Source organism: Parus major, chromosome 21, assembly GCF_001522545.3.
Source record: "Parus major isolate Abel chromosome 21, Parus_major1.1, whole genome shotgun sequence".
Lineage (NCBI taxonomy): Eukaryota > Metazoa > Chordata > Aves > Passeriformes > Paridae > Parus > Parus major.
In genome coordinates, this window is record NC_031789.1 from 4,838,176 (window position 1) to 4,863,214 (window position 25,039).

Genomic DNA, 25,039 nt, shown 5'->3' on the forward strand with positions numbered 1-25,039 from the left:
GCTAAACAAATGTTTGAATTCCACTGATGTGAGATGGAGGTGTTGAACTGCGTGCCGTCTGGTTCTCTCCTGTTCCAGTGTTCTGGAGTCTGAGCCACAGTTTGGGTTTGAAGAAGCCAAGTCAAAGCTCCAAGGTAAGGGAGATCCATGCTGGTGGTTGGAGCTGGATGTTACTGAGGGAGTGGAGTGGGAATATTTGTGGGGGTTCTGCTGCCCACATGACAAAGAATCATTAGGACTTGTTAGAGTTATCTAAATGCAGACCCAGAGTTTGGGTAGTGCTCCAAAGGAATTAAACCTCTCTCTCCTTAACACTGGTCACTCACTGTTGTGTCCCTCCCAGGGAACAGTGTCCTGGGGGGGTCCAGCACCCCCAGGCCAGGGCCCAACTCCCACCACTCCAAAGCTTTAGTGTGAAAATTCCACTTCAGGCCTACTCTCATGGAGCCATTCCCATAACAGAGAGCTCAGGAACTCTGTGAAACCTACACATTTAACATTCCAAACCTGAGCTCAAATGCTTCAATGCTTCAGTAAGTGCAGCATGAACCTCCTGTTTGTACCATGTGCAGAATGACTGCTTATAAGAGTTAGTGGCTGCTGATAAGTGCTGACACTGTTCTGTCTGTGCCACAGAACGTCCCTGGTTGGAAGATTCCTACAGCCAGTGGCTGGAGCGACTGAAGGTATGACCCTGGTTGGCCCTAAAGCCGCTAATTAAACACCTTAATCATCAAATCATCTTGGTAATCATGTGGTTTGAACAGACAGCCCAAAAATTCATCATAAAGTGAGGAGTAAAGGAATTAGTCTAAAACATAGTTCCTTCCCTGAATTCCCACTGGAGCCCAGCTGCTCCAGAGCCTCCCCTCCTTATCAGGGCTCTTATTTCCATACACCCAGACCCCTGAATTTAACAACCTGGGGCCAAAGGTAGGTTTGAGTTGTTCCTCCCCCTGGGTAGCCAACCTAAAACTGGCATTAATGTAGAAGCTTGCCAGAAGTAATGAATTTATCAATTAGTAAAGTTTTGCGTTTTTTTCTTTTTTTTTTTCTCATGTGATCTCTTACCATTTAATTAAGATTAATTAAAAAGCTTTTGTGTCTGTGTAAATCTCTCTATTGGAAATGGCAGCCTAAAGGTTGGGGATGAGCAGACTATAGCAAATCCTTACATGCTCCATCCTAAAGCAAAGCACCAGCTAATCTTGTGTAACAGGGATAACTGGGGAGATACAGGCACTGTCCTGACAGTTTTTATTAGGAATTAAGCATTTTTCAGTTCTGCTGGTATGAACTGGGGTGAACTAAGTTTCATAACACCAGGCTGAGAACAATGAAGAGGTTAATGGAGAATAGGCACTATCTTTTCATTTTAGGATGTCACTGCCCCCACAGTTCATCCTGCCCTTTTCTGGCAGAAGGGAATCCTGTTCAGCCAGCACCAGGCTAGTTTAAAACACACCCTCCAAGGTAGGTCCAGCTGGCACCCAGCGTGTTCAGGATCACAGCCTGACTCTGGCCTGGCTTGAGTTGGCATGTGGAGGTTTTATTGCTGCAGTTTGAGAGCCCTCTCTCAAACGTAGCACAGCTGTTTTAAACCCCTGTGCAAAGACACCATCAGGGAGCCCCATTCCTCCTGTTTGTCACTGGTGTGTGCTGGGAGTTTGCTGCAATCCAGACCTCAGGTGTTTGAGGGTATAAAATGTGGGGATTTGGAGGAGTAGCTGTGAATAACAAACTTCCCTGTGGTGAGTGGTGCTCCATCCCTGAATGCATTGGTTTTCTCTTGCAGGAGGGTCCCCCTCATAAATGTGCCTTAATTTTCGCAGATAACAGTGGGATAGACATAATTTTAGGAGTCTTTCCTTTTGTCCGAGAGCTCCTTTCTAGAGGGACAGAGGTGAGTGGCTTTCCTTACGAGTTCCTATGGACTTTTGGTAACTGCTGGAAGATGTCACTGCCCACCAGCAGGACACTCCTTTGCCAAACTGGAAATAATCCAAGCACCTGAAATGCCAGAGCCTGACTGTGTGACCTCTCCTGGCACCTTCCTCCCAGGTGATTTTGGCGTGTAACTCTGGCCCTGCCCTCAATGACGTCACCTACAGTGAGTCCCTGATCGTGACGGAACGCATCGCAGCCATGGACCCCGTGATCAGGTAAGCACCATGTCTGTCACGCCTCCCTGGAGAAAGCAGATCCTGGGCACAACCTGGGTTTGCATTACACTGTTCAGTAGCATCTGTAATCTGCAGCCTCAGCCCAAGGTGCAGAGCATTTGCTTTCATTAAAGCGATAAACTTTGAAATTGTGTCTTTCTGGCACACCCATAGTTACATGTCTTGTGTTTTCCCTGACAGGCACTCCAGGTGCTCTACCAGGAATTTTCTATGTTAATAGAGAGAAATCCATGTATGTCATACATACAGTGTCCCCAGGAGAGGATGCAGGGCTGACTGAGCAATCCTTGTGCTCAAGGAAACATTGTGTTTCCTGGTGAAGTCCCTGCAGCAAAGGAAGCCTTTGCAGAAGAGGCTTCAATATTCCTGCTTCTCTGGCTTATTCCCAGATGTGCTAGGCCCTGCTGAAGCAGCTGTTAAATATTTGTCTTTTTAAACAGCTCTGCACTGAGGGATGAGAAGCTGCTGTTGGTTCAGACGGGCTCCAGTTCTCCATGCCTGGATCTGAGGTATGTAGGCAAGGTGCCACTGTGTGGTTTGTGTCCCACAGCTGCAGGATGGCCAAAGGTTTGGCTGTGGTGCATCCCAGCCACCCTTCACACTGGGAATTGCTTCTGCACTCCCATTAGGAGGTGCTTAGTGTGGATTTATAGACCTGTGACACTGCTCAGGTCTTACAGCTTTTGGCCTTTTTTTGTGGCCTTTTGTGTTCAGGACACAGCTGGGTCAGGAGCATGTCAGGTTATGGCTGATGTCAGATCCTGCAGGTGGCCAAAACCCCCTGGGATTGAAGCCTCATTTTACCTTGTTTAACTGATTTCCTTCTGATCAGTTCCACTTGTGTCAAAATCCTAAGCTGGGTCTATTTAAACATTTCAATTGATCCCCTTGGCTTTCAGGTGCCGCTGTTTGTGGGCACCAGTAACTCTATGCAGAATCCCAGCAGGCAGCTTGGGGCAGCTCTGGGGTGCAGCTGCATGTGGGGCCAAGGTGTGACTGAAATGGGGCCGAGGTGTGGCTGCTCTGACTGCGCTGTGTTGCAGCCGCCTGGACCAGGGCCTGGCCATGCTGGTGCGGGAGCGGCAGACCGACCTGGTCGTCATCGAGGGCATGGGCAGGGCCATCCACACCAACTACTACGCCGTGCTCAGGTGTGAGAGCCTCAAGCTTGCTGTCATCAAGAACTCATGGCTTGCCGACCGCCTTGGGGGCAAAATCTTCAGCGTCATCTTCAAGTACGAAGTGCCCTGTAAATGATGAAGCTGGCACAGCCGATGGACTTGCACTAGTTTTACTTCAACTGTAAAGAATGTATTTTTATTACAACAGGGACAAGAGTTCACAGGAAATTCCGTATTTATATTGTGCTTTTGTGACTTAAAAAGCAACAATATGATTCACTCTATAGTCTACACACTCAAATATATATATGTATATCACTCATTGTTTATTTTGGTAAGTGTTTATTTTAATGCTGCAGTATTTGTGATGAAAAGACTTTATTTTTTTGTTCTGTGAGACATTCATATAGAAATATATTTAAATGTCAATGAAACCTTTTTTATACATCTCTGCCTACTCTGCCAGCAGTGACAGCACTTACCAAATAGTTTCTAACTGCTATGTGAACCTGACGTTGCATTTTCAGCTGTTAGACGGCTAAATCTCTCCTGCTCTGTGCAGCTCAGCTGATCAAAGGGTTGATCTACTTTCTCACCCCACAAACGTTGCTCAGGCTGTGACTGAGTAAGGGCTGTTGATCTGAGTTAAGGATCAGCCCTAGTTTCCCAACACTTGTTTATTCCTATTAGCAGGAGGGACACGGGAGGGAGTCCTGCAGCTACACTGAATTCCTTCACAGCAGCTGGAAGCTGAGTCTTACCAAGTTCCCCTCACAGAGAATATGCAGTGATGGAGTCAGGATCACCTGTAACTTCCCAGTCCCCTTGCTTTCTACTGCCTTCAGTTCTCCTGCTGGGACTGACAAGGATCAGTGTCTGTTCCTGCAGTGCGATTACAGCCATTCCCAAGGAACCCAATTTGCTTTTTTCCTCCTTCAGCTGTGCAGTTCATAAATTGAGTGATTTCACCACCAATTTGCCCTAACACTTACATGCCTCAGTCATCCCAGTGCTGAAAAACAGTTTAATGAGGAAAGTGTTTAACATGCAGCTGCGCAACCTGTTCCGCTGAACTTCAGAATTCTTTGAGAGCAGGAGAGTGATGTAAAACACCCTACATGTCTCCTTGCAGGGGAGCTTGGGCTGTGCTGTGTTTGACTCATCCCCACACTCCTTCCCTGCTCTGGTACTCATGGATTTCCACTGTCACTCCTCAATTCTTGGACAACAAGAACAAAACATTGTGTCACCCAACAGTGGCCCTTATCCTGTGATGGAAAGGGACAAAGGATAACCCCTGCCTGTCATTTCTTAGCTCCAGTGGTTCCTTGGTGGCAGGGGCTCCCTTTCTGGGGTTTGGGGTGCAGGGAAGGCCTGTTTGGGGTTACACAGCAGCACTGTAAGTTCTGATTCAGGAATTGCCTTCCCAGGGACCAGCACCAGCTCAGGCAGGGCTGGACGAGGCTATTTATAGCGTAGTGCTTAAGCTGCTGTTCCTGATTACAACAGACAGATGAGACCTTTATGCTCATGCATCATGACTGTTCCTCACACAGGAATTAGTAGCAGATGCTTTACATTAACCTGTCCCCAGTCACTTCCTCCTACAGGCTTTCATGGACTTACAGGGTGAACTTCAAACCTAAACATGGATCTACCATCCTGGCCAGCTCAGCCCCAGTTTATCAATTTGTCACAGTTCCACTTTACCCCTCATCAATCTAAATTCTTCCAAGCCACTTAATTTTCTTGTGTCTGCAGCTCCACCACCACTCAAGAAGTGCTCTGTGTGTATGTAATTAGCAAACTAACACTCTAGGCTAGCAGAAAAACACCTTCCTACACTGAGATACAGCTCCTAGGATGTGGTACAACCCTAACACAGGCCCATTCCTGCAGCAAAACATCCTTAAGTGTTTGCCTTCCCTGATGTCTCCTGGCTTTGTCTGGAGGTTCCTTTTATGCGTAGACGAGTGCAGATTTCTTCTGTGAACACAGAGCAACAAGATTTCTGAAAGAGAAAGGGGGAGAGAAGGCTGTGGGTGGGTTGTTCTGTGAATCTCTATTTTCCAGGGAGGGCTGGAGAGCAGGAGCACCAAGGGCCACATTCGGACACTGGTGCAGTTTCACTCCGTGTGTGTTATCCTTGTCTAACGACTAAAGAACAGCCACCACTGAGAATAAACTTGTTGTGGATCATTTGCTGTCTTCTCTAAAACTCAGGGTAGTGGAATGCAGTTTGGTTGCCTTGGAATTTAAGGGGATGGGGGGTGGGGGAAGGAAGGGGTGCTAGGGGGTTATTTTATTTTTACTATATTTATGCTGTTCAGGCTACAAACCCATCCCACAGCCAAGGCTGTGAAATTCTGGCACTTTGAGGAGTAACTGCACAGCTTCCCCTCACCCCTTCCCCGCTGCATGGCTTTCCTTAGAAAACCAAGGTCAGTGTGGAAATGCTGGGGCCTGGCTGGTGCAGGAGGGACGGGGGGAGGCAGGACAAGGTGCAGGGCTCACCTTGGCCAAAGGAGGGACACAGGGAGGCAGGATGGGGCTCGGTGCAGGAACCAGGGCTCACCTTGGTGTGTGCGGCTGTGCGGCGGCTGCTGCTGGAGAGCTCAGCCAGGGCAGTGAGGATACCTAGGGCGAGGCCAATGCCCAGGGTGAGGAAGAGCCCCCCCAGCGCTGGTGGCTCCAGGGGCCCCCAGCGGTCTCGGCTCTGGCGCAGGCAGCTGCTCTCCCACCACTTGTTCCGCAGGTAGTCTAGGTCGCCCGATTCACGCAGCTTGAGCACAGCAATGGACAGAGGCTTGGTCCAGGGAGATGCTGGGCAGTGGGACAGGGAGAGACAGGAGGATGGGAGAGCTCCCAGACATGGTTTAGTTAAACATGGTTAATGGGTGTGGGGTCAGAGGTGTCACTGACCACAACACCCCCAGCCAAAGGCTTTTCCTGGCTAACAGTCATCCTGCCCTGGCCACAGAGGGATAGTAACACCTGTGAGATAAGGGCAGAGCAAAGATGCTTTGGGAAAAGCAGGAGCAGACTGTCCCCTGCTCACTGCGTTAGGGGATCTGCATTCCTGGGGCCAAGGACACCCTTGGAGATGGAATATTTGTAGACTGGAGTTCAAAGTGAGAGCCAGTGAGTGCCATGATTAATTCCCTACAGAGCAGTGACCCTGCCGTGCAGCATTTTCACTCTGGTCACCCTCAGCACTGGCATTGGCTCTGGCCTGTTGCTGTCCCTGCTCCTGCAGCCCCCTGCCATCCCAGGGAGGAGTGGGGCAGTGGAGGGGCACAGACTCACCCTGGGTGGTGGCAATGCCGAAGCCACGGGCCCCGATGACCTCAGGGGCCCTGATGAGATTACAGTGCCGGGCAGCCGCCAGGTCCTGCGAGATGGACTCGCCAATGAAGGCATAGTTGGAATCCATCACGCGCTGCACAGCCTCCTGGTAGGTCTTGACCAGGACATGCTCCCGCCTCTTCTCCATGTACTCATAGATCATCTGGTGGATGGGGTTCTTGGAGTTCTGCAGCCCAAAAATCCAAGTGTCAAACTCAAGTGTGAGACAACCACCAAATAATTAAAAATCTGCCTGCATGTGCAAGGGTTGTAAAATAATTTGGAGAAGAAGAGCACTTAAAGCATGTGTCAACTCCTGCAAGCACAGATTGTTGCCAACACTGGGGACGAGCGTCACACAAGCATATAAGTGTCACAGATGGCACCTGCTGCCCCAGCTTAACAAGGGCAGGCCCAGTAGACATATTTTTAAAGGAGAATACAGAATAAGAGTTCTGTGCCTGCTTTCCTGTGAGAAGAGGTGGAAGAAAGGCTGAACAGAACAGTAATCATATTATTTGAAGTATTACAGTAAAACTGAGAGAGTCAACAGTGATCAGGGTGTTGTAGGGGTTATAAAGTCTCAGCTGTGTGACTCAGGCCCAGCTCAGCAGTCCTATAGCCCCTGTGTATGGGCACCATGAGATTCTCTGCACCTTGAAGTAGTAGAAAGTCGAGGAGCCCTCCAGCGTCCCAAACTCCAGATTCCTTTGCTTGACCAGGTCCTCAAAGGTCTGGATGGGGAGCTGCTCACTGCCAGAGCTCAGCAGGGCCGTGAAGTTGGCGATGTAGGCAGCCAGCAGGGCCAGGGTGAAGAGCCACCAGACCACGGCAATGACCCTCACTGAGAGTGCCTGGGGCCGGGGGCTGGCACCTGCACCACAGGGAACCAAGAACTCACCATAAATCACACAGGAGGGGACATGGGGCCAGAGACACACCAAGAACTGCAGATCCACCAGCCTGAGTTACAGAGACTTCCCTTGAAATAAAGGCAAACTGCAGACCATGATCTGCAGCTACACAGAGCCTGAACCTGGAAGGCCCCACTGTGCTGGTCTGAGCAGCACCAAGGCTGAAGTGAAGGGCTGGAGCAGCAGCAGTGGCCCAGAGCTCCACAAACTCCTCTGTACAAAGCAGCCATGCCATACTCAGCTGGGAATTGCCCAGAGCAGAGGTTACCCAAAGCAGAAAATATTCTCCAGCCAGATGCAATTACCTGTACAACCCCAGAAGGTCTCACACCTCCCCAAACTGGTTCAGTGCTCCAAGTGTCCCTGCTAAGATACTTTTTCACCCCAGTGTCATGGAAGGAGCTGGGTGCACCATCATCTTAAAAACCCCACTGCTCCCAGAGCTGCTCGGGCGCATCCTCCCAGCTCACCTTGCAGGGCCAGTGCTCCTGCTCCAAACCAGAGGCTGTTCAGAAAGGTGAAGTGGTTCTCTTCATTCTTTGGCTCATTCCATTCACAGGGGCTCAGTCTGTGGGAAAATGACAGGATAAAACCAGACATTGAGAGGGAAAAAATAAAAATAATCCCCATCAAGAGATCTGGTATTCCTCATGAGGAGTTCCCACTCATAATTCTGGCTTAATCTGACAGGGTTTTAGCTTTCTTAGCCATTGTACTAGAGCTGTACAGGAGGCTCCTCAAAGCAAAAGGCTCCCTGGGACTTTCTAATCTTTTCATAGGTGAGAAAGCCACTGACTTGAATACAAACTGTGAAACAAATCTTGTACCTGGCGACAAGAAAGAGGCAGAAGCATGTGAGCAGGTAAGCAAATAAAAGGGCTGTCCAGGTCTCCTTGCTGAAAGGAGACAGGAAGTGGAAGAAAGACATGTCCTGGGAGGCCGTGTCCTTGCGGAGCAAGATCCCAATCCCAGTCTGCAGGAAGGGCGTGGTGAAGGACACCACTTCTTCCCTGGCTGAGGTAACAGTCAGTGGAGCCACTGCAATGTCAGCTTCCTGCCAAGGAGATAAAAACCAATCAGCCACCCAGCCCAGGGAACATTTCTGTCCCTCAAGCAGGTGCTTCCCTGGCTGAGTGGGCAGCTGTTGAAATGGCATCACTTCTCCACATCAACAGCTTTGGGATGGGAGCCCTAAGGAACAAGAGGGGTTTCCCATGGAAATCATTGGAATGGAATTACACCCAGTAGAACCATTCACAGTGAGGTGCTGGTTGGTATCTGGGACTTCTGTAGCAGGAACTAGGCTGGGTTTGCTCACCCAGAACAAAAGGCTGTTCCTGTCTGACTCAGACTGAGCTCAGAGGGGCAAAGAGCTTTAACTGAAGTGTTCCCCACAGAACATCAGCCCCAGGGAATGCATCTGATGGGGCAAAATGTGCATTCAAGCATCTCTTGAAGAGTCTGGGCATTGTCATTCTGAATGAAACTAATCTCACCCAGGGGTTAAGCTTAGGCTAAGTTTTGCCAAGGTGTCTGCACAGTCTCACAGGCTACAGAGAAACACTGAGACAGACAAGTGCTGCCCTTCGAGTGCCCGGCTGGTTTCCTGCTGTGGCCATCTCCTTGTGCCTTATTTCCATCTCTGTAGGCCAAACCCAGCGCCAAGTCTTGCTGCCCATCAGTTCTACACTCCAGGCAGGAGAACCCCGAGTTCCTCAGCCCCTGAACAGATCCTAAGGAGGCCTAAGAGCTGCAGGGTGGGTGAGGAACACAAGCTGGCCTTACCCTTCTGAGGATTTCCCCGATCATGCCAGTCCAGTTGCCGCCGGCAGCCACGGCTCCATACTGGCCATCCCCCACCACCTTGACGCGGTACTGGAAGCGCAACATCCCTGCCAGGGCTCCCAGCAGGTCCATGCAGTATCCCTCCAGCTCTGCACCCCGCACCATCACATATGGATCCTCCTGGGAGGGAGGAACATACGCACAGCTGCAGCCTCCCACTGGGCAGAGACATCCAGGGGAGGTAAACTTTGGCAAACCTTCCCTCTTATTCCTTATTCCTCTGCACATTCATGCAGGGACATTTCCAGGCTGGGAAGATAGTCCCTGGAGACATGAACCATCACCGGAATAAGTGAACTTACTAAATTCTGGTACCAAAGGAATAAGTGAAAATCTTTTCTCAGCCTAAAAGCCAAATACTTTCATTTTGGCCCATCAAAGCCTCAGGCAAGGGGCACAGGCTGATGGCAGGATCAAAAAATTCACTGCTGCAGCTTCTCCTGAAAGTCCTGCTTGTCTGGAGCACCTGGGGATGCATTTGGGGGATTTTATCGCCTGGTTTTGTCCCTGTGTGACTTCTGCTCCTTCCTCAGGCCAGAAACAACACACAGGGGACTGAGCCCCTCAGGTGTAGCTCAGCAGAGAAGCCTGCCCCCACCCCGAGCACTGACACAGCGCTGTGCCCCAGGGACTACTTCCAAATTCTCCCTGTGCTCACTACAGACAGCTGGCACCTCTACACTCAAGCCAGCCCCCAAAGCACTGTGAGGAGCAGGGACATCACTGTCAAAGCAGTCCAAAGCACCAGCTGCACACAAATGGATGGGATATAAAAGGCAAAGTGCAGTTCCAGCACTTCCCTGCCATTGTCACGGCCTTACCAGGATCGTTGTGACAGTGAGGGTTGGAAGACCCTCGCCTGCTCCCCGGGACTCTGTGCCCTGCAAAGCAGAAATTGAAGAACTGTTGTATTTCAAAATCCCAGGCTGGGCCTCACCTTGGGCTGACCTGGGAGGGATACGGGGTGCTGCTGTTTCCTAACTAATTAATGTTTCACTTCATTGCCTGGTGCCAACAAAAATCACTGCAAATGTTGCCACACATCTTCAGATGGTGTGTACAGCCTTCCCAAGAGACCAATCCGTGCTGCAGACAAAAGAATTAGCAGCCAATTAAGGTCTCATTAGAGAGCAATTCCAGGAGATACAGAACAGTTGGAAGCCTGAGAGGAGGAAAGGAAAAAGGTGGATTCACTTCTGTGAGTTAAAGATACATCTTCCAATTTTACAGTCACCCAGCTCAAGTGGATTCCTCATCAAAGCCACTTCAGGGCAATTTAAGCTTTTTCTAATGAAGTGTCAGTTTCTATGAGGTTTGTTGGTCTTAAAAGCATCTGCTTATTTTAAACTTACAGGGTTATTTTTCTAGACAAAGAGAGAGGATGTGTATAATGTGTGTGAATAAATAAATAAATATGTATATATATGTATACAAAATATGCACAAGAAACCTCAGTCCTTCCAGGATCCAAATTATCTTGTTTTAATACTCTCTGTGCAATGGAAGGGTTTGAGGGATGAACTTTGTCTTGGAAGCTGTGATCACAAGTTCCCCAGCTCTGCCAGCCATGAAGACAGGGCTACTGGCAGGTTCTTTCCCAAGGCATGACTGAATTTTGAGCTCTGGACAAAAAATTTCAGTCAAAAAACTCCTCAGAAACAAACAAAAACAGCACAGAGACACAACCAGCCATGAATAATGTACTTAAAATAATACCTCTTCACAAATCAAAGTCTTTAGTTTACTCTGACCACTATTTCTGAATTAAGTATGTAAGATCATCTGCCCTATGCCTTCATTGGTAGCTCTGCACTAATGAACTCAAACATACCTTACTCACAGCATCGTCATTCCTCCCAGCTCCTGGAAAAATACAACAAAATCAGGTTTCTTTGGGGCTTGTATTTACAGCTTCTCATTTCACAGTGCACTGAAATAATCAGAATTATCACCCTCAACTCCCAAACTCCCTTTGTTTCCTCCCCCAGGGCACAGAAGAAGGCAGAGACAGGCATGGGGTGGGGCTGCAGGAGGTTCTAATGTCACTTAATGAAGTCACTTCATGACCCTCACCCTCTGAGGGATGGATACTGCACAGCCAATGGATACCTGAACAGGGGCAGCACCAGCTCTTCTGCTTCCTCACAAAGCCCAGGTTCGCCCCCATTCCTGCCAAGCCGTATCTTCCCCTCAGCAGAAGCCAAAAGTTCCTCATGTTATAAATCCATATTGTGATATTGGCTTCCGCATGCATTAGGAGGAATGTTACATGCTTTTGCTGTGTCTTTCCTTTCTCTCTTGCTAGAAAGTTTTAGGCGTAGAAGAATTTCGAATGTTAGAGCTATGTCCCTCTGTACAAAGCAAGATAACCCCAGAGGGCAAGACAGTGGGGCCCAGGCTGTTTTCAGTGGAAGGACAATGGAGCCCAGACTGCTATCAGCACTGACCACTTGCAGAGAAAGGAACCCCAGCTCAAATAAAATGATGATCAGAAGAAATCAAACCTTTATAGCGCATCTTCTAAAAAGGTGGAACCAGGGAGTGGCCTCGCAAGATACTTCTTGGAAAAGTTTGAATATGCATTAAACCTTCACAGCAGGAAGGGATAAAAAGTGTGTTCCAAAGATATCAGGTGTGTTCCTGGCAAAGCGCCAGGGTGCCCAGCCATTTTAACCCTTTGCTTTATCTTTATCTCCTAATTGTCTTTTTGTTTATATTAAACCTTTTATAATTTATTAAGCGAATGAACTTTGTTTTCCACAGTCACCACCCACTTCCAGACACTTTTTTCTCACTCTTCCTTTCCCCTACTGCTGCCAGGTTCTGCATCTGAGATGCAGAATTAAAACAATGATTTTGTCAATGTATTGCTTATTAATCACTCGAGATGATCTTTCTAGAATCTGCTTAGCATTGCTCTTTGAACTCAGAGAATTTATGGCACAAAAGCCAAAAATCCCTCAAGATAAACCAAAAAATGTAGGGTGTTCTCACTCTTTCAAGCAAAAGCTGTGAGTTTTTCTCTAAATATAACAGCATATTCATTAATTATGTATTTATTTTTTCTTCTCTGGTGTTGCATTTTCTGGCCTTGTGCTGAATTCCACACTACAAAGTGTGGAATTCAGCACAAGGAAAACAAAACCTGTTTTTTCCCTCTCCACTACAGTTCTCCATAGGGGCTGGAAATCTTCACAAAGGAGTTCTCTTGTGAAGAGAAACTTTCCGTTTAGAAACCCTTTTAAGCCAGCAGCAGCTTTTGGAGGCTCCTTTCTGAAGGCCTGTGGGGTTCCCCCTTTCTGAAGGCCTGTGGGGTTCCTTGGAAGCCAGCAGAGCGTTCTGAGGGCTCCAGCTCCCAGCTCAAAGGCCCTTTGTGAGCCCTCCTGAAAGGCCCAGGGGCGATGGGGCTGTAGCACCAATCCCAGGTCATGGCAGTGACACTTCCCAGCATCAAGCCTTCTGTCCTGGGAATCCTCCTGTGAGGCTGCAGCAGCACAGGACAAAGGGAAGGGCTCATCCCTCCCTTCCCTGTGGGTTGGTGGCTGCAGAAAGTGACTGTGGCTGCAAAAAATCAGCTTTTTCTTTGCTCCTACTCCTGCTACTTCTCCTGTTCCTGTCCAGCCTTCCAAAGGGAGGCTCCTGCTGAACTCCTGGGGAAAAGGCTCCTGGCACTGGTCAGGACTGGCCACCTCACCTCAGTTTCCTCCCCCATCCTCAGCGCATCTTGCTGCAGCTCAAAGGGTCATAAACTCACAGAAGTGCAGCTTTAACCACAATAACCACCCTTTTTCTTGGCTTTTTTCATCTTCCTCCATCTCTTACCATCTGTTTTTCAACTGCAGCAGCAAAGACACTTGGGGACAGCAATCACGACGTCACAGCCACAGGGTGAGCCCTGGATAATCTCTTAATAACACGTTTATAAAGACATTCTGAGATTAAGACAAAATCCTGCAAGCACTGGCAGGTAAAAACTGAAGGAATTAATGCTCTGGAGAAGAACAAAACCAAGTTTGGGAGCAGCCAATACTTATGAATCCTTTTCCTCACCTGCCTGGCTTGATTCCCTCAGGAGCAGCACCGTTGTAACCACACAGATTGTGAAGTGAAGACCTTTATCCATTGGAGCAGAAATTCTTGCTGTTCTAAAGGAACCTTCCTGCTGGAGGTGAAAGGCAAGCAGTTAATAGCTGGTTCTACAGTTCCTTATCACTGGGTGAGATCAGTTTGTCCTGGATTTTCTGTTCCTTTTCCTGTAGAGCCACAACTCCAAACCAACCCTCCAGCTGAAAACAGTCACTACTGAGCTCAGCCAGAGCAAATACTAAAGAAAGGCTCTGGTGAAGTTCCCACTGCAGCAAAAAGGATGTGACAAACCTTAAAAAGGGGATTACCCACTGGTGGTTCTCTCCCTGTGGGTTCCCCCCCAGGGAAAGGGCAGGAGAGGAAGCAGCAGTACTTTTAACAGTGTTTGATGTCCAACAAGATACAGGACACCATTACACCAGAAATGATAAAAAATAAATTTAAAATGCCCAAGAAAACTTACCATTTATGAATGCGTAGGCAAAAGCATACTGCATGTGACATGACTGGCTGCTGACTGATGTTCAGAAAACACTGGATTTAGTGATCTTACCTCATCAGTTTTTAGGAAATGCCCCCAATCCTGCATCCTATGACAACTCTTGGCATTACAGCTCAGTGCTTTCCCTCATTCATTTTCCCTCTACTTTTCAACTAATGAGAGGAATAATTAAAACCTCCACAGAAGATTCTTTTAAATTTCAATGCTGATTTTGTTGTTGCTACTGTTAAGAAATGCTGCCAAATGGGAATATGTTGATCTTTGTGAAAGGACCAGATGAGAGGGCTGAGATCTGAGCTGTATTATCAGCCAACACTGACTTTATTATACAACTACTTTTTAGGCAAAGTAGCTGCTGCTCTTGGCTGTTGCCAGAGCAGCACAAAAACTGAGCAGCTGCATCAACCATGGGGGTAAAAAAAAAGGAAAAGAAGCAGCAGCCTTCAGGCTGAGCCAGGGAGGAGCTGTACTTTTCCCAGTAGGTTTAACCTCTAAATTCCTGTTCCTTTTCCCTTACAATTTGGTACATGCAGAAAAATCATCTTTGTTTCAAGCAGCCTCCTCCAAGAAAACCCAAACTAATCAGAGCTGGTAACATATTGCTGGCATCACCTTGAAAATAAAGTTGTTAAACACGCTGCTTACCGATTATCTAAGAGCACAAATAGGGTGTAAATATGGATTAAAAAGCCAGGAAGGAGCCTGTGGCACAAGGCTTTGCCCCTTGCCAGAACCAGAGCACGAATTGAAGGCGGTTTCTCACTTACAGTGACTCCTTTGGCCCGCCTGTTCGTCTGTCTGTCCGTCCGTCCGTGCAGGAGCAGCTCAGGATGTCTGGTACAGTAGGAGAGGGAATGTCCAGGCTCGAGCATCCCATGCTGGGTTAAATACCCACAAGAGGAGGAGGAGGAGGAGGAGGAGGAGGAGGAGGAGTGGCCTCTAAACGTGCCAGCTGGACCAGGGGACACCTGGGGCTTTGGGGAATGAGAAGACCACACCAAAGGACTGCAGCTCAGTCCAGCAGCTGGATGCTGCAACAAGACTCACAAAATTTCTATTACTGGCCTGTGGTGATCCTGTAAAATTCCTCCCTTTGGAACTGTCTCCAGCAGCTGTGCCCATTTTTCCTGCCTGTTGATCACACAATCGGCTTCGAAAGACACAAGAGAATGTAATGTTCATTATCAGTGTTCCTGAAGGCCAAGCTGGAGGAATAGAGACCATAAATCCCATGTCTAGCCACATCCAATACACTGCTTGTGATCTGGAGACTGGATTTCGGATCTTACAGTCTAACGTCTGAAATCCACATCCAGGAGTCTCAGGATGCACAGGAAGAACATAAGAATGAAGAGCAAAACTGTGACCTTCTGCTGACTTAAACTGCAAATAATTCTTAAATGCTGGAATAAATTTCATTACAGGAATAAATAAATAAATGATGAATGGTTGGTCTTATGTAGTGTCACAAAACAAGTTGTAAAAGTGGTTGCTACTAATTTGGAAGTAAGAGGACAAATTTCACATGTAGCCTAATGAGTTAAAACCAGACACTGTTGGTAAAATTCTGAACAAAGGTAAATGTTTTGATGTGCTAGGTGATGATGCTTTCTGTGAGGTGTATTAATTTAACAAGTATTGTTTAATCAATTAAAGATGAAAATAATCTGATCATGAGACTTACTCTTCAAGAAGACACAAATAGGCCTTTTAAACACTAACTTTCCAAAGCTGTCAAGTTACATGTACTTGACATTAAAGCTAAAAAAGCATTAAAGTTACAAAAGCAGTGACTTCCTGCAGCTTTTCAGCCCAAAATTAAAGTATTACAAGAATTATTTTTCATCCAGAGAATATTAATGAAATTTGCTTTGTGCTAGGACACAATGGGGGGCTCCTCTTGGCAGATCACACGTTCTGCTGCAGCCTTACCTCCTTTCCTTCAGAGCCTGCAGTGATTCTGTGGGGTCACCTCAGTGGACATCCCAAATCTTTTCTGCACAAAGCTCTCCTGGGATCTGCAGGATCTGAGTCTCGCAGACAAGCTGTGAAGATCTGAGCCAGGCTGGAAAACTGAGGGAATATTTTCACACAAAATATGCTGAAGAGCATTTGAAAAGATTTAATCAGAAAATTTAACCCCTCCAACCTTACATTTTGGTATCTCAGAGTTTAAATTTTGTTACTGCTTTGGTATCTCAGAGTTTAAATTCTTGTGGCTAAGTGATACTAAAATTAGAACCAAGAGCCCCTTTCCAGCTCTACAAGTGACAACCCTTCCAGGAGGAGTGTGAAAGAAGTTAAAAGCACTTTCCCTGTGCACTTTGCTGGGACAGGAATAGAAGTGATTTTTCAATCAAGTGACAGGTGAAGAGCAAAATTGTGCTGCAGCATTTTCAGCCAGACTTTAAACCCCCTCAGTGATGAAACAGGGCCATCTGTGTTACTTGTACAGCTGCTCCAGGATGGATCAGCTCCTTCTGTCTGTTTGGCTACTAATTCCACCAGTTCCCCCAGAATTTTCATCCTCACAGCCAGGGCTCTGCCCCAGCCCCTGTGCTGTGTCTCACACCACAGAATGTCAGTCTCTGTCAATCCTTGCACATGTTCTGGAGAACCTGAGAAAATCTGAGTTAGGTCTGCACTGTCCACCACTCTGGAAAAAAGAGTAAAATTAATGTTATCCACAAAGGAAGTTGAAAAACAAAGCAGATAGAATAACCATGTTTGTGTATCACAAACCCCAGTGCTGTGTTATACCTAAAGAGTCACCAGCTGGAAGGTTGAATATGTTTATTTTAGTAGTGTAAGGTGGTTTTACAAACAAATTCTTAAATTTTGCAATATACACAAAAGAATCATTAGAAAGGCAAAATATCCTTTCAATAATAAGGACTCTATGCAGCCTGAAATAAAATTAAACCTCTGTTTCTCTTTAAAATTCATCTCAGTAAATATTCTTGTATATCACTGATAAAATGTACATCTATAATAAATGACATCATAACTGGGGACTGGAGGGACACATGACAACATCCCTAAAAATAAAAAGTAAAAAAAAAAAGGGAGAGGAAAAATTATTACTCTGCTTAGGTTGTTATTTAATTCTAAATATGTCTATCTGAAAAAATTAAATATCTCTCTTTTTTAAACATATCATTGAAAATTTTGCAAGACAGTGCAATACAGAAATAGTCAAATTAATCCAAAAAGTGCTATGTACAGCAGCATTGTTAAAAAACCGTAAGAGACAGTGCTGTTTCAAGAAAAGACTAACATGCTTCGTAGCCATTTCTGAAGTAAAGTCAGAAGATATTTCCTGTCTATTTTTAGTTATTCCCTTCTCTCTCCTGTCTCAATTCCCTCAGACAATGCCTTGAGACAAGGAACAGTCACAGTTCAGTTTTAGAGTGTGCATGTGTACATACATGTGCAGACATATCTTTGCATACACACAGGTGTATATATAGAGATATAGATATATATAAAGAGATATATAAACAGGCTGGGTTTATAAAAGCATTGCTTTGGAACAAGAGAGTTCTTCTTCAAAGAGGAAATATGAATTTTCACCAAGATAAGCAGGCCACGATGGAAGATGGACTGTATCTACTACATTATTAATTCACACCCTCAGAGGCCTCAAGCTCTTCCAGAAAATAAAATGTGATTCTAAGTCCAGCCTCCTTACATCGATCCATGATTTGTAAGAGCAAAATTTACCTTAGCTGTCGTTAGCATCGCATTTAGCTATTAAACATCAAGGTTACCTATTGTCAGAAGAATTACTGAAATTAGTAAAGACCAAGAGCAAACTGCAAACACAAGAAGTGGTCACACACAAAGGAGGCCAAATTGGAGGCTGGGAAAAGTGCAATTAAAAATGAATTGTCATCTATTCTTTTGGAGTCGTGACATTAAGGCCTCAAGGGGAGGCCAGGAAGAACCAAGCCGTGGCAGGATGTTTTGGGCCTCTCAGGACACTGTGTTTTGCAGTGACAGGAGTGTAAACAGTGCCCAGTGCTGCCAGGGTCACAGTCTGAGCATGAAGAACACCTCAGTGTCTGCCTCACTGTCAGGCTGGGCTTTGGGCAAGGATGGCAGGGCGGTGTGGGCAGCAGGGTCGGTGCAGCCAGCCCTACCCACGCTGCAGGCACCCTCAGGGTTGCCCCTCTCCTCAATGGGGCTCCCCCCAAACTGTGCCCGGCCCTGCAGGCGCTGCCGCTCCTGGGCCTGCCGTGCTCTGTTGGCGATGTAGCGCACACGGCTCTGGCTGCGCGATGATGACCGGCGCAGCAGCCCAACACTCTCCCCCTCCTCCTCCGACTCACTGGGCTCAAGGCTGATCGGGGAGGTGATGTCATTTTCCTGTTGAAAGGCTGTCAGCTTCTTCAGCTGCTCAGTCAGTTTGTCCTGGGATTTGGCCAAGGGCCACAGGCCTGAGGAGCGGCGCTGCTCTCGCATGGAGCGGGTGACAAAGCTCCTGCTGATGCTGCGGTATTTGCTCTCAAAAGTGCATACAATGTCGTCAGACGTAAGGTCCCCGAGGCTTTTGGACTTTGTCTGGTTATTCCCGACCATGTCATGCACTTTGGATTTGTTAGAGGACTGCCTGAGACTCTCCATGTAGAGTCTACTCCAGGTGTGCCTTCTAGGAATGGATGAGAACTCGTCCTGAGGGCTCCTGGCCAGGGGCCGGGGGCACAGCTCATCAGCCGGCAGCTGACCAGACCTCAGGTTGGGGTTGGACTTGCTCTTGCCTACTATTGGCATCTCGTTGCTGCAGGCAGTGGCGGAGCGTGGGCGCATCCCCTTTCTGATGGCCAGGGGCTCCAGGCTGTCATGGCGCATGCCCAGGTCCGGGAGGCTTTTGCGAGCCAGGCTGGGGAGAGAGAGGTCAATGACAGTGTCATTGGAGGACATGCTGGACGAGGAGGACATGCTGTCACGGTGGCTGCCACAGTCCAGCTTGCTCCAGATCCGATCATTGACAGTGGCATCAAAGTACACTTCTGCTGCTGGAGACAGGCTGCTTGGAATTTTTATTAAGGCTGAGGAGTCTGATGTCTTCAGTCCTTCACTCTTTGCCCTTCTTGCCAACGTGTAAGAGCTCATGTGAGAAATAGAGACAGGGAGAGCCTGTGCAGCCTGGGCTTTCTGGGGAGAATCTGCTTGTGTGCTGTTAATGACATTACTTTGCTGGGGTGGAACAGCTGCTGCACCCAGGTTTTGCCCTTTGGATTCAGAGGTGCTTTTCATGTCTGCTAATACCTGACATGGTTGGTTGTTTTTCTTCTGGTAGTTTCCTACAGGTTGGCCAGCACTGTGACCTGCTGCCTGTACCAGTCTGGCTTTTTGGGGATGTGCTGCTGATCCACCCCAATCTTCAGCCTCGCTGCACTGTGTCCAGCCATTTCCTTCTGTGGGACATTCTGCCACACTTGTCCTCTCACCCTCTGGGGCTACTAAACTTGTGTCAGCTGCTCTTGGGGCATCCTGTCCTTGGTCTTCTGCAGCCAGATTTGTTCCTTGTTCTCTGGAGGGTAGGGGCTCCTGAGGCTGGTTGGATGTGCTGCTTCCCTCTAATGGTGCTTTGGTGGAATGATCAGACCCAGATCCTTCCTCAGAATCACTGTAAGGGGTAACAGGCAGAGGGAAGAGAAGGCTGCAGTGATGCTTCTCATTAGCAAGGACAGGCTCTTCCGTGATCGTTTCTAGGCTGCATAAAGAAGTGACTGACCTCTGGATTGAGAAGTAGCAGATGTCTGCTTGGTAGGCATGAAAAGAAAAAGAAACAAGAAAAACAGAGATACAGGGTTAGTTATCTCTTAAAAATGACAGCTTAGACTAAGATTCATTCCTTCTGTGTTGCCATTTTGTTTTCAAAGTACTAGCTGTCTATGTTAATCATGGTTTTAAAAATAACTTGTGATTTCAAATGCCTGGCCAAAGGCAGCAAAACATTTTGCACATTCAGTTTTAGCTGCACAAATCCCTCAGAAGAAATCTCAGTCCATGCACAGCAGCACCATGTGACTGTTCCGGTTTTCTTATCAAACAACAACAGTACCCAGAATTTTTTGCCCTTTGTGTCCCCTTTTGTAAGCCAACTTTGCTTCCTCCACCATCCAGCACCACTTGCTTTGCAGTTTTCCTTCTTTCCAGCACTCAAACAGGTCAGGGTATCAGAGCACAGTCGGAGCATGTACAATAATCAAAACACCAGTTTGACCAGCAGATGTGATCCCAATAACCAACCACTCAGAAGAGAAGCAGCACAAGACTTGTGGAGCAGATTATAAATTATCTACACGCAGTGGAATGTTGGCAATGGGACTTTTAAAAACAAAATAAAAGCTTTAAGCAGACTTTATTCTTCTTAAAAAAACTTGGTAATTCCTATTTTAAAAAAACTCTGCAGACAGATGGGTCATGAACAGCAGGCTGAGAGTGCAGCCCTGGAGAATCCCTACAGCCACCAATTACCTGGAGAAAATGCTCCATTCTATGCAATGTTTATCACCTGCACCCTGGGAGCCAAAGCAATCATGCCAAAAATATTATTTCCTGTTATCTCCAAAGCACAGTGCAGACATGCATTCCAGAACTAATAAAGCACCACCAAGCCAGACCACAATCTTAAGGGTACACAAGAAGGTAATTATTGGGTAGCGAACAAACAGAAGCCAGGACTACAGGCAACAGGGTGCTCGAATCAGGGACACTCAGCAGACATTACCTTTGACTTGCTTGTCCTTTCAGTTCTTAACTAGAGAGAGAGTGTGCATGTAGAATAATAGGACAGAACAGAGGAAAAATCCAGTTAATGCAGGGAAGGCAGGTGCAGATAACAGGATAAATTAGTGCTGTGGGAGGGAAAGGAGACATATAGGAATATTCACACATGGTTGTAGGATCCTAAGAATTTCTGACCAACCAGAGCACTCAATGGACAGATATTAAGTTAATATTTTTTTTTTTTATCACACAAGAATGAAAATATTTATTAGTGTTGAAGAAACACACTCCACTGGACAGGGGAATGGAATCACAGAATCATGGAATCATGGAATCACAGAGTGGTTTGTGGCAGAAAGGACCCTAAAAATCAAGTTTCAAGTACCCTGACATAGGAAATGACACCTTCCAGGCTGCTTAGAGGAAGTTGGACTCCTCTTCTCCAAAGCCCTCTCCTAATGGAAAACATCACCTGCACTCCCAGAACCTTCCCAGGGAATACCAGGCCTTTCCTTTGGCACCAGGATTTCCAGCCCAGGGCAGGAACTCAGGGATGGGAGCAGCTCTTTCCTGAACTGTCCTGCATTAGCTGGTAGTGTTGGAAGGGAATCAGGCATGTGCGCCCATAATCCAAATCCAACATTCCAGACTCTGAGTGTCTGGAGGAGTGTCCAGAAGAGCCCAGAACTGATCAGACTTATGAACTCTCCTTCTCCCTATCCATCAGCAAAGATTGGGGCACGCTTGGAAGGGAAATCACTGAAAAATGTAATACTGGTGCCATAATGGGCCAGCTATAGTTTCCTGCCTTATTCCAGGGGCTCACTTCCCCCAGCAGAATACCAATTCCCAAGTGCAGCCTTGGAGTTGGTTTCCCTGGTTTCCTGGCCCAAGGCACGGCCTTGCAGGAGGATGGGAAAGGGAGCTGTTTGTGCAAACAGAGGGGCTGTCACTGGACCAGCAGCAGTCAGTCCAAGGCACCATTTCATCATTTTAAGGGTTTGCTGATTCCATGCTTGGGAAGTCAGATGGATTTAATCAAATTTCAAGCATATCACAATATTTATTTAGTGACTTGGGGGGCTGGCAGGGGAGCTGGCACTGATAATGGGAAATGGTTTCATATGTCACAGTACTCAGAGTTTGTGAAAAGCCCAATGCCAATAATTTAGTCATAGAAAGAGTTCTGCTGCTTTGGATTAACTGCAAGACACGGGAACCAGCAAACTTCTCCCCTCCCATTGTCCTGGTATTTTCCTAAAAGCCCAAAGCAGATATTGGAAAAATATGTTAAAAAAAAAAAAAAAAAAAAAAAAAAGAAGGTATAAAAAAATAGAAGGTACATTGGAGACACCCAACCAGATTAAACTGGTCAAATAAATAAAATATCTCAAATTTCGTTTGAGGCTGTTTGAGGCTTTCAAAGAAGCCCACTATAGGAGGGCAGTCAGAATCTGTTACTAAAAAACGGATTACATCTTAGGAAAGGCACCAAAGTCACTTCATGGTTCCTGAAAATGTAATCATCAGTGTCCAAATTTTTTGGACAATTAATGAGGAAGGTGAGGGATTTGAAGAGGAGCTCTTTCAGTCACAGCCAAAAGCTGCACTTCTTACTTTCTCCTTACAATTCTGTGAAGCAGCAAATTCTTATCAAAATCTTTTTCCTACTCTCCCATGCCAGCCAAATCAAGAGGAAAAATGCCATTTTTCTTACTAAAAGATATCCTTTGATTGCTTTGATCTCCCATCTTTACAAACCCCCAGTTCATGGTACAGGTGCAGTCACACAGTCCCAGTGATCACACTCCTGTTTCTGGCATGAAACAACCACAAAATACTGCAGCTTTAGGAATTTTCTTCTAAGTGGGCACATTTTGGTTTGCAGTGGGGAATGCCAGGAGTGGCCCAACCTGGCATATCACACACTCTGCTGCTCAGTGCTGCACAGCTCTGCCTTCAGAGCCAGGGAATGTGTCTAACAGTACAGCAGAAATGTTTGCATACAAATTTAGGACTAGAATGGGCTGCTGTGTTTATAAAATATGGTCTCCTGAACACTCCAGAGCAGAGAATTCCATCCAGTAATTCCTGGACTGATAGCGGTGATTTTGCAAGATCTTTGAGGAGGGAACAGGTTTATTGTTATAAGAGAGCACATTAGACATCATTCCTGATGTGGTTATCCCTCAGTGGAACACAAAGGCTGATAAATGGAAATATTGTTTGTTGATATGGGTTTTCCATATTCAATCTCATTTAATGCTCTGGTTTGGATCTTAAAATTTACTTAGTATCATGCCACATTCACTAAGGAAACCAAGGAAACAAAAACCCTGACCAAACAATCCCAACATTTATGGACTACTGACAGTGTCACTACTGCAGATGGTTAACTAGGCATGGCAAGGACTAATCTAAACCAGACACATCTATAAAAAAGAAAATAAAAATATTTATGCAGATTTGTTTTTTGTCATTGACAAAATTTAAAAAAAAGACCTCTTGACAGCCAAACAACATAAAGGAGCTTCTAAGTAAGAATGCTATGCAGAAGCTGAGACAATGATGTAATCTACAGTGGAGAAGGGTGAAGAAAATCTGGTCTTACCAGTAAAGAATATGGGGGATTTACTTCGAATTTCCTCCAGTTTTTGAACGAACAAGGCATTCATTTCCCTCTGTAGGGTGCCCACTTGCCTTCGAGAAGGTTCAGACCAGTGCTTGGGGAATTCTGGGCTTCCAAGGCTTTCTAGACTGCTGGAGTTTGAGGATATAGAGCCATTGCTGGCTGCAACCAAGTTGACAGTGCTTCCATACTTGCCACCTGATGGGCACTGCCACCACTGCCGGGAATGAGCCTTTATTCCGTGACAATTAGAATCACCACTTGTCTTCCCTGGGGTCACAAAATACTGAGTGCTCCTTGTCAGATCATCTGCAGTTCCAGGGCTGCTGCAAGGCTGCAAATCTGAGTGTGGCCTGGGCTGCCCTCTGATAACCCAGGTCCTGAGCTCTACCCTCTCCTCTGCACTGCTGGTCTGCCCAGGGTGCAGGGGGTCTCTAGCAATGGGCCCGCCAGTGTGGTCACTCCACGGCCCCTCTGGGTCAGGGCTCTCTTTGGAGCCAATCATGCATTTCATGCAGTTGGTGGCCACTCCAATCCTGCCCGAGCTGTTGATGGCACAGCGGGCGAAGATGCTTTGCTTCTCGCCCTGGGGCTCCTGCAGCCTCACCCTGTGTGCCCTGGGCAAGGGCTCACTGAAAGGAGCCCTGGGGTGGGGACAGCTCTGCCCTGGCCCTCTGGGAGGGCCCTGGGCCTTACCTTTCAAGCCCTTGCCAGGTGCCTCCCCACTGGCACCGTCTCGGGGAGCTGGGGACAGGGAAGTACTTTCTGGCTCTTGCACAAAGCGAGGCTGGGAGGCAGCTTCCACTTCCCGCCCTTCTCCAGCCCCTGCAGAGCTGCTGTCCTTTGTATCAAAAGCAATTTCAGGAAAGCCCTTCTTGTTCTTCTTCTGGCTCTTGGTGGGTGCACTGGCTGTCCGTCGCAGGATGTGGCTGCTAAAGGAATGTTTGCGATGGAGCTGCCCAGCAGCATGACTGTCCAGAGAGGCCTGCTTTGGATTTCTGAGAAATAGCCCTTTTAGACCTAGAGCTTGTTTGGCCTACAAAAGAAATAAGGAAAGATTAAAAATATAAAAAGTCCCTTATAAAAAATGCAAGGCGCTTCCTCTGGGCATAGGAACTCATGAGCAAATGATCATTCACATACAGAGTCTTCTGCTATATTCCTACCATCAGCATGAGAACTAACCCAGAAATAGGACAGGCATTAAAAATGAAAAAAAAAACACTAACAGCAGCTTTCCAAAATAACACTTTTTTTTTTTTTCAGCTATGTTTTTAGATAACATTTTCCAGCCACGTTTATCTCTGTATTTGTCATCATTTTCTTTCTAGCATGTAACTACTTACAACATCTACATAAACATTAAAGCTATCGAGAAGACAAAAAAAAAAAAATACTTCTGTCTACAAGGATTTCATTCTGAAAGCTGAAGAGTTTCTCGGTTTCACCCAAAGCAGGTGTATTTAATGTTCTTGTTGTAAATGCATTTTCTAGAAACTGCTGGGAAATAAACACTGACCATAAAATAGAATAATTTTTCAGTATAAAGGAGTTCTACACTTCAATTGAATTGAGCATTGTCACGAACAGCAGTTAACTATACACACACAAAAGATCATTGAGTATTTCAATTTCTACCTGTGTGATTACATTTTGGTAATTTTTCCTACCATACA

The 25,039-nt window shown here is 46.7% G+C and overlaps 3 protein-coding genes across 14 annotated transcripts in view; 1 reads left to right on the plus strand and 2 right to left on the minus strand.

Annotated features, from left to right (window-relative positions):
* PANK4 (pantothenate kinase 4 (inactive)) overlaps positions 1-5,503 on the plus strand; it is a 20,706-nt gene extending 15,203 nt beyond the window's left edge. Inside the window, exons 14-19 of one of the 2 annotated variants that reach the window (XM_015648273.3) lie at positions 79-134; positions 637-686; positions 1,796-1,903; positions 2,062-2,162; positions 2,624-2,692; positions 3,227-5,503. In XM_015648273.3, the coding sequence (XP_015503759.1) occupies positions 79-134; positions 637-686; positions 1,796-1,903; positions 2,062-2,162; positions 2,624-2,692; positions 3,227-3,440 (598 nt within the window). In that variant the 3' untranslated portion in view covers positions 3,441-5,503. The remainder of the gene's footprint in view (positions 1-78; positions 135-636; positions 687-1,795; positions 1,904-2,061; positions 2,163-2,623; positions 2,693-3,226) is intronic. The other variant, XM_033519243.1, reaches the window with a different exon arrangement.
* On the minus strand, positions 3,459-16,686 carry LOC107213642 (probable glutamate receptor). 3 transcript variants are annotated; one of them, XM_015648275.3, is made up of 11 exons: positions 14,764-16,686; positions 13,459-13,567; positions 11,240-11,271; positions 10,230-10,289; positions 9,349-9,528; positions 8,391-8,617; positions 8,034-8,131; positions 7,306-7,523; positions 6,611-6,836; positions 5,880-6,127; positions 3,459-5,315 (listed from the first exon to the last, which is right to left on the minus strand). In XM_015648275.3, the coding sequence occupies exons 1-11, from the start codon at positions 14,866-14,868 to the stop codon at positions 5,214-5,216; spliced, it is 1,605 nt and encodes a 534-aa protein (XP_015503761.1). In that variant the 5' UTR covers positions 14,869-16,686; the 3' UTR covers positions 3,459-5,213. The 3 variants fall into 3 exon arrangements, with proteins under 3 accessions (XP_015503761.1, XP_015503760.1, XP_015503762.1); XM_015648274.3 differs by having other exon boundaries at positions 13,459-13,570; XM_015648276.2 differs by lacking the exon at positions 14,764-16,686 and adding an exon at positions 13,958-14,757 and having other exon boundaries at positions 13,459-13,570.
* Positions 16,687-16,772: 86 nt separating this feature from the next.
* Positions 16,773-25,039, minus strand: part of PLCH2 (phospholipase C eta 2) — an 81,092-nt gene continuing 72,825 nt past the window's right edge. For 6 of the 9 annotated variants that reach the window (XM_015648265.3, XM_033519238.1, XM_033519239.1 and 3 more), the window contains 2 exons: positions 23,346-24,399; positions 16,773-19,761 (listed from right to left, as the gene is read on the minus strand). In XM_015648265.3, coding sequence (XP_015503751.1) covers positions 18,029-19,761; positions 23,346-24,399 — 2,787 coding nt within the window. In that variant the 3' untranslated portion in view covers positions 16,773-18,028. Of the gene's footprint in view, positions 19,765-23,345; positions 24,400-25,039 lie in introns of all 9 variants that reach the window. The other 3 variants (XM_033519240.1, XM_033519242.1, XM_033519241.1) reach the window with 3 other exon arrangements.

Excerpts from the sequence above, each read along its gene's own strand:
- LOC107213642 (XM_015648274.3), bottom strand. The coding sequence starts at position 14,868 with ATGCTCGAGCCTGGACATTCCCTCTCCTACTGTACCAGACATCCTGAG. Across the intron at positions 8,618-9,348 it reads TCGGGGAAATCCTCAGAAGG|GAAGCTGACATTGCAGTGGC; the intron begins GTAAGGCCAGCT and ends TCTCCTTGGCAG. Across the intron at positions 5,316-5,879 it reads GCACAGCCGCACACACCAAG|AAATCTTGTTGCTCTGTGTT; the intron begins GTGAGCCCTGGT and ends TTTCTCTTTCAG.